Source organism: Empidonax traillii, unplaced genomic scaffold (genome assembly GCF_003031625.1).
Source record: "Empidonax traillii isolate 1590-97213 ecotype Southwest subspecies unplaced genomic scaffold, ASM303162v1 scaffold508:size451158, whole genome shotgun sequence".
NCBI classification, from domain to species: domain Eukaryota; kingdom Metazoa; phylum Chordata; class Aves; order Passeriformes; family Tyrannidae; genus Empidonax; species Empidonax traillii.
In genome coordinates this window covers 22,148-35,012 of record NW_020955701.1, presented here as the reverse complement: position 1 = coordinate 35,012, position 12,865 = coordinate 22,148, and the positions used below count along the sequence as shown (strand labels likewise).

The 12,865-nt window shown below is 36.9% G+C and overlaps 1 protein-coding gene across 1 annotated transcript in view; it reads left to right on the top strand.

Moving 5' to 3' along the window:
* The window catches only part of CTNNA3 (catenin alpha 3), a 245,727-nt gene extending 233,204 nt beyond the window's left edge, over nucleotides 1-12,523 (top strand). The window contains exons 8-10 of the mRNA XM_027896663.1: nucleotides 7,045-7,125; nucleotides 11,657-11,809; nucleotides 12,476-12,523. Of these exons, the coding sequence (XP_027752464.1) occupies nucleotides 7,045-7,125; nucleotides 11,657-11,809; nucleotides 12,476-12,523 (282 nt within the window). The remainder of the gene's footprint in view (nucleotides 1-7,044; nucleotides 7,126-11,656; nucleotides 11,810-12,475) is intronic.
* The last annotated feature ends 342 nt before the right edge of the window (nucleotides 12,524-12,865 follow it).

The window sequence follows — 12,865 nt, the reverse complement described above, 5'->3', positions numbered from 1 at the left end:
CCTCTTGACCCTTCTCTAGTAGTTCATATGTTTTAATATAAAGAAAGTCTGCAACTGAACTTTACATTGAACTGAATCTTCCCTTATAAAGGCTTATAAGCTTGGGGTTTTTTTGATGCAGGTGTCTTTACTTTGTGACTTAGGATTTGAAAGATCAGGGTTTCTATGAGCTGGGTATGAAAAAAAAATATTTTTCTCTTTGCACAGCAAATTCAGGTGTGCGAATTTCCGAAGTAATGACATCATTGTTTCAACATGGAAAATAAATTGTGTCACTGCTTTTTATACAATTTTTATTTCATAGTATGGTTTTGTTTAGAATTTGCTATGACTTTATAACCTAAAAGAAGAACCATTTATAAGCTCCATATAAAAAAAAATAATTTAATGTTAAATGCTTAATTGTAACAACGGACATAAAATGCTTGGTATCCCATTAGAGGCTCTGACTTTGCTTTAATGTTCTAAGTTGTATGATGGTTCATTTTTATTTTTTTATTTTAATTAAGGTACAATGTACAGAACTCTATAATTACTAAGTATAGGATTATTTTCAGTCTACATCATCAGCTATTTAATTAGACCTCTGACATTTATTAACTTATTGTAGTATTGATTGGTGTTTACCTTTTAGCTTGACTTTTTTTTTTTAATATTTCCATAGAGAACTGATTTCGATAAATGTGCTGGTCTTTTTTAAAATATAATTGTCATGGAATGCATGGAACTAAATCAAAATATGTTTATTGCAGAGTCATGGTACAGTGCTGGAGACAGTTGACAGAGGGCAGACTTGGATTAGATATTGGGTAGAAATTCACCCTGTGAGGGTGGTGAGGCCCTGGCACAGGTTGCCCCGAGAAGCTGCGGCTGCACCATCCCTGGAAGTGTCCAAGGTCAGGCTGGATGGGGCTTGGAGCAACCTGGGCTAGTGGAAAGTGTTCCTGCAGGGGATTGCAATGAGATGATCTTTTAAGTCCCTTCCAAACCAAACCATTATGTGATTCTGTGATAAACAAAGAAAGTTATGGCAGCAGATTGGATTTCTTTCTTGTATTCATTCCTCCCAGGATTATACAATGAGTATTTGGGAACAGACACATCCCATGAAACAAAGCATGTTTTGGGGCCATAGGTCTTTCAGTATGGAAATCTATTTTCAGGAGAGTCTTTGAGTACTATATGGCTTAAAGTTATGTATTTGGTTTTGAAAATGTGTGTAATTTGAAACATTCCCATGAAGTACCACTGCTTTGTTTCAACTTATATTTTTTTAGATTAATACGTAAACCCAGGAAGGCAAGATGAAGTTCCATCTGAATACCCTCAAACATCAGGAAACACACTCCTTTGTGTGTTTGCAAATAACACTTTATAGTGGTGTTTAAGGAAAGAAAAGTCAGGGTGCCTGTCGAGATAAATTTTTCATGGCTTCGTATTTGTGTAGTTGTGGCACTCACAGATGAGTGTAATATAGCTGGACTGATATTGGTGTGGTGTGTTTATAACCCTTCACTACATTTGTAGATATTTATTTCCTTACAGACAGCTTGGCTGAGGGAGGCAGTTCTTAAAAATTCAGAGTGAGGCTCAAGCTCCAGATTTTGCATTCCCTGCTCCAATATCACTTCCCCTGTACAGGCAACCTAGATGGGCCCTGACCACCAGTGCAGTGTGGGGTCTGGATCCCAATTTGGCTGTTTTGTCTTGAGGCTCTGCATAAAACCAGGGAAAATATTTCCTCACCTTGGTGTTGCCACATAGATATTTGAAGGAATCCTTTAGGATGAAAGTAAAGTAGTTTTTAAATATATAGCTAAGACTCCAGCTGTTCCAGAGTATGGAATTCAGGAGGTATCTGTTCTCATCATGGAAGTGCTCCTTTTTACCCCACAGCATGGAAAGGCTAGAGACTACAGATGTGGTTTTGAATATGTATGACTAGTTCTGAATAATTATTATTTTATCTTTGAAATACCAATATCTGCTTCAGATGTGTATGTCCAAATTATCCAGGGATGCTTCGTGAAGGCCTGTTACAGTTTACTTTTAAAAGTTTGTTTTCCTTTTTGGTTTTTGTTTAGTTGGGGGGGGGGGGGGGGCTTGTGTGGTTTTTTTGTTTTTAAATATGGGTATTTTGAGGGACTATTTACAAAGCAAAACCTCAACCTACCAAATTAATTCTCTCTCCCCACCCTCTATATCAAGTAGAGGCTCAGGACCTTCAGAGAGGATGCAAAAGTGATTTCCCTAAGGAGTAGTGTCTTGCAAGGTTTCAGTAAATCCTTGTGAATACTTTATCACCAATACATACCCAAATAAACTGGCTCCATTTGACTTGTTTGGTTTAGTCCTGCTACTGAGAGTACTCCAGTTCTATGTTGTATCTGCATTCTGGGTTATGGCTAAAGTGGGAGTGTTCATTGAATGATTTAATGAATACTAATAGTATTTGCTGTTTTAATACTTATGGCTCATTGTATCCTCTTATATATCCTTTTTTATGTAAGTGTTTATAAATTTAGTTCATGTCTATTGGCCTCAGTACTAGAAGAAATTAGATGATAATTTAAATAGTCCTGACCATATCATGATTTAAATGAACTCCATTAAACACAATGGGGAGATAGTCCTGTGTTTCAGTTGAGAATCTGCCCTTAGATATGGATTGTTTTAAATGAAAATCGAGCAGGAAAGATTTTCTGCACATGTGGTTTTTCAGTCATTCAATAATGTTGTTTGCCAGTGTGTGAAATAGATAGGCCTGTATTATTATTGGCAATACCCAGCATTATCTTCAGGCTATCCAGTGTTAATTAAAAATACTTATTTTCACTTAGTGGAATATTAATAAGAGTGGGACTTAGTGCTTGTAAAATGTTTCAGATTTTAAAAATGCATTATAATAGGAGCTGGATATTGTTTTTAGGACCTTTACAAGGGAGCCATATTGCTGCTATTACATATATTTAACAGAAAAAAATAGGAGGTGAATGCAGGAGAACTGAAAGCAGAGAGCTCAACTGCCTGAATTTCAAAATCCAGGCCCAGAATAATGTGCATAATTTTCCTACCCCTTTTCCTAATTCAGTCACCCTGCACAAGAAGGAACTATTTCAGGATAGACTTGCTTGTTCTGAAGTACAGCAGTCATGAAAAGAATGTTAATAGACAAGCAGATGCAGAATATTGCAAATACAGACCTGTGAGCTCCATCACTGGAGAGTGGAACAGTGGAGAGGTGTTCGGATCACCTTTAGTTCCACTATGACATAATTTTAATAGATACTTTAAAAATACGAAATCTGGTCTTTTTCAGTTTTTACAAAGTGTAATCATCTAGTGTAGATCTTGAACTGTAACTGTCATTGCAGATCTGAGTTGGAAGTGTGCAGAAGAATGAAAACTTGAAGGGGTAATTCAGCATCCAAAGGTGCTTGGGGCCAATGGGCGATTGGAGAACACAGCATGAGGCCATTGATGTTTAGGAGTGTTCCCACAGGAGACTTTGTAGTCAGGTGCCCCTCTGACTTCAAAAGACTGTACACAGTTTAGAAATTCCAAAGTTTTTATAAGCAGGATTTATGCAAACAGTAGCGTGGGTTTTTTGCTGTTTAACTTTCTTTGAAGAAGAATGAGAGCCTACAGTTATGAGGTTTACCTGCATTCTGGAAATGTCCACGTTCTACAGCCTGAAGCTGCATTTTACAGCTTATTTAGCTCTTGGGAAAAACACTAGGTGAAGAATAACTTAAGTTATAGTTAGATTTGCTTTCTAGACATTGGCAATGTAAAGAATTTGCAAAGAAAATAATTTTTTTTACTTTTTTACTGTTCAACGTTTAGGATTGTATGGAGGCAGCGCTGATGGAAGCGTTCTAAGAAACGCAAGTGGTGCTGGTAAATGACCCATGATTCAGACCCATATAAAAGAGTGGACAGTACAATGGCTCTGTAAATGCTGATCTTTGTGCTTTTCTTCAGGTATTTGTTTTGCCACACTCTTTTATGGAGTTTACCAAAAGCTCTTTATGCCCTTGCTAACCTGTTGTCTATTTCTTCATCAATCTTACCGTCCGAGGAGATGATGCTTCCCAGGTAATTAAACTGCTGGACTGATCTGAGCTCTGTTTCACCAGTGGTGATATGGGGATGATGGGAGACTTCCTGAGGAGCAGGCTGATAGAAAACTTCTGTTTTCTTCAAACTGACTTCCAGCCCAAAAAGCTCAGCAGCCTCTGCAAAGCAGGATGTCAAACACTGCAGAGCTATTTCTGTGTGGGCAATGAGGGTGGCATCGTCAGCGTAAAGCAGCTCACGGACAAGATGATTTAAGGTCTTAGTGTGGACCTTCAGTTGCCTTAGGTTGAATAGGTTCCCATCGGTACAATGTCGAATGTAGATACCGTTTTCATTATCGAGGTCTGCCGTGGCCCTTTGGAGCATCATGCTGAAGAAGACTGTGAATAAAGTTGGTGCAAGAACGCAGCCTTGCTTCACACCATTGGTTATTGGAAAGGGCTCAGAAAGTGCATTGCCATATCTGACTTGACCGCGCTGGTCCTCATGAAGCGAGAGCAGTCACGAGCATTGAGGCCATGCTGCTGAGAACACAGCTGCACTGGGCAGGGCACGTCTCCAGGATGCAGGACTACTGCCTTCCTAAGATTGTGCTCTATGGGGAACTTGCCACTGGCTGCCACAAGAGAGGTGTCCCAAAGAGGAGATACAAGGACTGCCTGAAACAATCCCTCAACCTTGACCATATTGATCACCACCACTGGTCTACCCTGGCCTCCAATCAGGAGACCTGGAGACACACCATCTATAATGCTGCTGCTTCTTTTGAGAACACCTGCAGGATCACTCTCGAGGAGAAAAGACAATGCAGAAAGAGTCGCGTCTTGTCGATACCACCTGGGGAGTCTTTCTGCTGTGCCTTCTGCAACTGGACTTGTCTGTCTCGCATTGGCCTTTTTAGCCATCAGCGTGCTTGTAGCAAGCGTGGGTAGAGCCCTTCTCAAATCTTCGTTCATGAAGCCCAGGCATGATGTGATGACTGTTCAATACATGCCACTCATTGCCTGAGTGGTTTAGGTTTAGGTTTGCTTAGAGCCAGTTGTATCATTAGTTGCCAACTTTTGAAGTTACACATTACTAGAGCCCTTAAAAAAATTAAAAAAATCCCAGTATTTTACACCGATTCTGTCTTGGTAGAAAATAGGCTCTAACTATAAAGCTTTCAGAGGATGTGCCAGTGCATCTTTGTAGTCTGAAAATTCATAGCCATAAACTGAGTTGTATCCACTGTGCTTTTACTGGCCCTGTTTACCTAGTAGTTTTAAAGGAGTCAGTTTTGTTATCAAGTTTGACAGTAATTTAAAAAACATAGTAGAGAAGTCATAATTTGCTTTGGTGGCTATGCAAGCTTTGGTGTGAGAACCGATTGCACTACTGTGATACAAAAAGTGAATATCTATGTTTAGGGATTCCTCGAAGGTTTTAAGGTGAAGCGCAGGCCTTTCTCCAAGACCTGTGTTTGATCATCTGTTTCCTGCAATGACTGTGAGCAATTTCAGAAATAGAAAATCATGGGAGAACTTCTAAGTCCCACTGAATATATTTAAGCTCAATTTTTAAAGTGGTTGTTCCTTTCAGACTAATAATTTCAAGGCATTCATTTTATTACATTGCACGTTCATTTTTAATGTAAAGGTTTTTTCCTCATCATCTCTAGTCTTTGCTTTGATATTAAGCATATTGCTCTGTTAACAGATTATGTTTTGGTTTTGTTTTTCTTTTTTAGCAAGGAAATAACTCTGACTGAAGTAAGATTTATTGTAGATAACAAGGTGCCTTGTTATGTGGTAGACAGATCAAGCTGACACAACAAGATGCTTACTGAGATATTATAAATTCTATATTAATTTCAATATTATTTACAAAACAAAGTAGTCATGTTCATAATATAGACATCCTGGTGTACTCTACCTGAAGTCCAAATATTGTGGTCGGTATACATAGTTATTTCTTCAACGTTTATGAGAATCTGGTGCTTTTTGCTGTAAATGTCATGTGTGCTGACTTAAGGCTTTGTGTAAAGACACATTCATTGCTTGTGGTTATTTCCTTCAGATCAGGGCAGTCCAAAGGTAGTGAGTAGTGGTTGTTTGCTTTAGGGAAACAAACAACAAACTTCATCAGACATTTTGGTTTTTCCTGTAGTTTCTTTACTAACAGGGAAAAAATATTCCAACCAGCTAGTAGACACAGAGATATTATGATGATATTGTACAGAAAATATTCTGGGCAGTCCAATAAAAGTGTTAACTGCACTTTTCAAATAGCTAACAATGATAACATAAGCACTTTGCCTATAGGTAGAAATGAAAAAAAAAATGAGATTGTTTTGGAAGTGTACAACTGATTCTCTTAAGACCTCTCAAATATCTCAAGAACTCAGTCTTCTGGATGCTGAGAATGAATGTGCTGTTAAATGAAGAAATGCCTTTTCATGAGCAATGAAACAACATAATTTCACTGCAACACCTTGAACGTTTTGAAACTCACCCCTTCTGTTTTACGGGAGTTAAATAATGAATGCTGCAGACTAAAGCATTACCAAACTGCATTGTGGGCATCTGAATTTATAAGTTGTCTGTAGAGAGATAACATTGTTTTTCACATGAATGTGGTGATAATGGTTTGACAGCAATATTAATAATATTAATAATAATTATATTAATGTTGTTCTGCAAGTAACCCTGGATTATACTAAGAGTATTACAGCAATTCAGAAGTTGAAACGTTTTTAATTTTGTTCCCATACACTGCTACTAAAGCATAAGTTTTTGTTCAGCAAATTATGCTTAGCACCACAAGTTGGCATCCCATGAATATTGGCTCTTGAAACATATTAAAATTTGAAAAATCTGTGCACATGTATGATTTACCAAATACTCTGATGAACTGAGGGCACAAAGGACATGCTTGCTAAGAAAGCCCAATTAACCATTTTTGTGTTTTCTTTTCCATTTATTACAGACTGACAAGAAAGAGAGAAGTAATGCCTTGAATGTTGCCATAGACAGTATGTGCAAGAAGACAAGAGACCTTCGCAGACAGGTGAGCAACCTGGGGAAAGGAAGAAGTAGAAAAGGGTCTTGAAGGGTGCCTTTCAAAATTGCTGTTTTCAGTTTATGCACGTTGAAAACAAAGATTTTTTTTTATCATATTAAAAAAATACTGAAGATAGTTGCCCTGTTCTGTGAGATATATACATACAAGTTTTCAAAACTCTGGGAAAAATCCAAGTTATTCTGGCTGAATATATATTTGTACATAGGCAAATTTCTGCATGCACACATTTCTAAATATATATTTTCTATAGATATATATCAGTAATTATTCGAGATTATTTTTGTTTTAGATAAGCTTGAACTATTATCGGTTGTTGGAACAAAAAGATGAGAAGAATATCATATAAATGTATATTTATATATTTGTTACTAACTAGCTATCTGATTTCTGCTTACATTCTGTCGAAAATATGTTCAGTTAAGAGAGCTGGCAACTTGCATCACAAGCCCAGTGTGTCTAGGAACAATCCCATTCTGTCCTACAATCTCTTCCATGAGTTAATGAAACTCCATCTTATAGGAGTTTATAGACCCTATTACAGTGGTTAAAAGCTGTTAACTAATTCGTGTCTTTCTGTAAACCTTTGGAAAATGTTCAGGTTGAATGTAATTATGCCCAATTTATAGCCAATCTAGAACCAGTAATCTTCTCTAACCAGAATAGCTCTGTGGCTTCTTGACATTTTCCACTGGAAAGTATTTATGAGAAATATTTCATCTATCTCCCGTTTTATGTTCATACTTGTGAATTGCATAAAAATTGTTTTAGGAATGGTGCCTACTCCAGGCTTAATTCCTGATCTGGGAAACGTGAAATTGGGAGTTCTGTGCCAGCAGATATTGCCATAGAGTCTTATTTGCTTTCACTTATGAACATTCATTATTTTATCTCCCAGCAATTTTATAAGAAACATGAAAATTGTTGTTTGCTCTACTCTTTTATAGCTTTTATAATCCTTTTAAAAAAAATAATACTGTGTACTTTCTCTGCTATTCCATCAGTCACTTACAGTGGATTTGGGCCTATGGTGTTGCACTCTGCTTTCAGTCATTGCTGGCATTGCCTCTGCAAAATTGGGGTTAAACACGAAACCTTATAAACTTTCATCTTTGAAGTCTCTTCAGTAGCACTCTTTAAACAGAACTGTCACACAGATACTGGCCCAGGCACCAGCCTGATTGTGGGTTGTGCCATGGCCCCCTTTGGAACACCTTTGTAGACCTCAGGAAGTGAAAGAAGTCTGATGTCTGGCAAGACCTGAAGGCAAAGGTAGCCATCTCAATAGTAGTTTATCCTGGAAGTTGTCAAAGGTCTCTGGCTTTCAAAGGAAGTGATTTGCATTCACTTCAAGAACTTGGCCGCAACTTGTGGGGATTTTAAGCTATTCTGCATTGTTTTGATTTTTCCTTGTTTTGTGCCAGAGCTGTGCATGCCATTTCTGTGTGTGTAGTTTTGCCTAGGTCACTGTTCCTTCCTTGTAGAGCTGTATGAATATTTAAGAAGGAATTTCCTATTCATTCTAATTTCTAATTATGGAAAATTACCATACTCGGTTCTTGCCTCCCAGTTGTTTCCCAGTGTAGCGTGAATGGGCTGCGCAGATGTTTCTCCTATGGTTGTTCTGCAGTGTTGGCTGCTTGGTTGTTTTTATAAATGTTATTCCTCAGGATATTCTTATATTTCTATGCTGCTACTTCATCATGGATAGCTTTTTCTCAACACAAAGGAGATTGCCTTCCTGGCACCACTTAGAGACGGGAAAGAGAGATCCCTCAATAATAACTAATCTGTGGTTTGTCCAGGACTTTTGCCAGGCTGGTCTTTTGAGGCAGAAGGCAAATAGAGGCAAACACAGTTTTCTGTACTCATCAGAATACTGATGTTTAATAGTGTTGTAAACAGCTGCTGGCATTTTCTTCTCTACCTTCCCCTGCTTTTAACAACCTTATGCCCCATGTTTTATAAACAACATGTTTCTGTATTATTTTATAATGCACTTTGATATCAAAACAAAAATTCCCCATGCCTCTGCTTCTGTAACAGTCTGCTCAAAGAATAAGAAGAAGACCTTGCATCTTAAAAATAAAACAGTTTGTCAGGCATCATGCTCCCCTGCTTTCCCTCTTGTGATGGTGTCTCTTTCAGTTATGATATGAGAAAAGTTTTAATTATAGCCCAATAACTTCCCTAGCATTGCCTGCCAGCACTGTTGCTGCTGTCCTTTGTCTGTTTATAAGCCTCCCTATCTGATTTGCTTTTAGCATTTTGCTCTAGAGGTGGCCAGAGTCAGACTTACTGAGTCATGAAAACAGTGATTGTTATGCTTAGGATGAAAAGAAATAGATATTGCTTCAGATATTCCTTTTTTTCTTTTGTCTTTTCCCTCTTTTGTTCTACATTGTGTTTCTCGGTTCTGTAATGCTACACAAGCCATCCTTTGAAAATCTCAGCTTCATATATTTCTTAGAACAAAATAATAATGATAATTTATATGTGAAAGGTTAATTAAACCAAGCAAACTAGTAAAAAGCGATAGCAAAGAATTATGCAATGAGAGATAAAATTAGGCTACTGGTTTGAAATTGGATGCCTCAAGCTCACCACAAATGTGACTGAGGTTATTACAGTCACTGGTCCTCAAATAATACGCTAAGGCTGTGAAAGTCCTACAGCCTGGGCTGTGCAGAACCAAAAAATATTTCTCTTGGAGATAATGAATCATCAGCCATGAATATAATGGTTCCCTAGCTTTTTGTTTTAAAGTGAAATCTTAAGTTTTAAACTGTGATTCATCGAGGTCACATTCATGTACTTAATTTTAAACAGGAAAAAAATGTCTTTTTTTCTTCAGCAGAAAAATTTTAACAGGTAACTTACCAGGGCTGGAGGTTCAACATATTTGTTCCTGCTAGTGAAAGTTTTCAAAACTTTTTAATACTTTTTTTTTTTTTTTTTTTTTTTTTTTTTTTTTTTTTTTTTTTTTTTTTTTTTTTTTTTTTTTTTTTTTTTTTTTTTTTTAAATTCCAGCCAGCATGAAGCTGAGAATGTAAAAAATCCAATTTTTTATTGGAATCACATAGACTTTCTCTTTCTGAATTCCTTTTCAGAACATATAATATATGCAGATAGTATATCCCAATGGGATAGATACAGTAAGTTAGAAGACAAAGAAACCATTCTAAACTTGTGTTTTTTTGGAAGATTTGTCTGTCCCCCTGGTGAGTCAATGAGAGATATAGATAGTGAGGTTATCCCAAAGCTAGTAGTGGAATTCATATCCAGATCTTGTCCTCATAATCAACAGACTTCTCTACTATTATTTCTGCTGTGCGTGGTCACTGCCCTACCTACAAGCACAACAGTATCAAAAAGATGTGTTTTTTGCATTTTTCTAGTGGTAGGAGCCTTTACTTCTACTGACTTTTCACACAGATGCATTGGGGCAAACTTCTAAGAGAAAACATCTACTTGGGCAACAACCCTGTCAACCTGTAAGAGCTTCAAAACATTTAGTTTCCTTTTCTGTTCCAATCAATATCTTTTCTATATACTGTAAAAGCAACATCTTTGCAGTAGGAAAATTCAGTTAACTTGATAATTTAGTTGCACTGCATGTGTTGCTACAACTGGTTGAGTGTTTAATGATTAAAAGGAATAATTGTAGTGTATAGGTTTATAACATGCAGAATAACCCCTTAAATGCAGTAACGTCCCAGAGATCAGTTATAAGCTTATGTGCAACCTAATTTAAAGGAGATAATTTGTGGCAGAATGTTACACTTCGTTAATAATTTAAGTAAAAAGTTCAAGAACAATTAATTTAAGCAGAGAAAATTGAACTGCAGACTCATTTATAGTTCTTCTTGCTCTATTAGTACTTTATCAGGTGGCATAATCAGTAATCTCATTGGCATAATTACCGTGAAGGCAACTATCTTGCAAATCAGACTGTGTTGTTGGATTTCCCAACAAGAAAATATGTGGGTAATTTTACAATTATGAAAACGTGTGATGGAGACTATTTTGGGAGTGCAGACATAATTATATTAATATTTTCCTTGTAAAATTAAATAGACTTCTCCCTTGGCATCTGAGTTACAAGGGACAATACCCAGGAGACATGAGATCTGGTCTAACTAATTTTTCACATGTGAAATCATGTAAGTAGTCTATTCTATTCATCAGGGAAGGTGAATATTTGTTTGGCTCCCTTGATTTCAACAAAAGTAGTATATGTTCTAAGTGGTTTATGTATCTGTACTCACACACAGACATTCACACTTGCAAACATGCATATTTAGCTAGTGGTATATGAAAATTGTCACTAAAATTAAATACAGTTTTCTGTGTAATAGATAAATTGCAGCTGCAGTAGGTTTCAGACACACAATCTTGCAAATAAAGCAGGAGTACAGTGTGTACATGTTTATGTTATAAAATATTAATGGCCAGTAATTATAACAGACTTTAACAAATAGCCAGTTAGCAGGTACTAATGTGATGCTTTCTTTTGCAGCTCCGTAAAGCCATTATAGATCACATCTCAGACTCCTTCTTAGATACCACTGTTCCACTTCTAGTTCTCATTGAAGCTGCTAAAAATGGAAGAGAGAAAGAAATAAAGGAATATGCTGCTATATTTCAAGAACACACCAGCAGGCTTGTGGAGGTATGTTTGATGGAACTGCACTTTTTCTGTTTGAATATATGGTGTAAGTGGCTTGCCTTTGCTGGCTGATGTCATAAAACATTTAAGGCTGGCATTTTATGAAAAAATAAATAAATGACTTAGGGTAACAGTGAAGGTACTCCATTTTTTATGTATGGCTCCAATAAGACAGAGGGCTTTGTGACTATATAGGATTTCGTTGCATAGAAATTCGGTACTGTGGAATTGTAATATGAGAAACTTTAACTCATTCAAACTAGAGCCTGAAACACTGCTGGAATACTGAAGTCAGCAATTTGCAGCAATATTGTCTCAAGTGCCTGTAAGGAATGCATTGGTAATTTTTGTGGGGTTTTTCTGGGCTTTTGGTGCTTTTGTGTGCAGTAATGCAAAAATGGAGAAAATCAATGAATTCACTTTGTGGCTAAAATTTTACTTATGAAAACTGTTTGGCTCAGAATTTATTAGTCTTGAGTGATCTACAAACAATGAACGACAAATAGGTTAAAAACTAAAGTAGAGGTATGGTATTGCATTTATGTTTCTCTTTATGGTCATGTAATTACAGAATAAGACTGGTTGTTATTCTCTGATTTACAAGAGTGTATCATTTTGACCATGCTGCAAAAATCAATGAAAGTTAAAACACAAACCCAAATTTGTAAGTTTTTCAGATTTTTAATACTGAAGCTAAACCATCAAAAGAACAGGTGATTTCTAAAGATCAGATAACTTGACTGAATTTCTAACTGAATCCAGGTCAGCTGAAATACCCAAATCATTATTCATTCATTCATTTAGACTTGAGCCTAAAAATGGAATATTCATTTCCCTTCATGGGTTTGAATTTGTTTCACAAATGCTGGAGTAGCTGGGGTTAGTTTGTGACTAAAGGGACCAGTGGTTGCACAGATCCACTGTCTAGAAAATCTGCAAGGCCACGGGGCAGCTGCCTGTGAACATGAGACCACCCAGAAGAGAAATATCCTTAGTGCTCTTGTACCACAGCCTGATCTTGCTGTATGTGTAAATAGACAGTGGGGATGTGTGCACAGT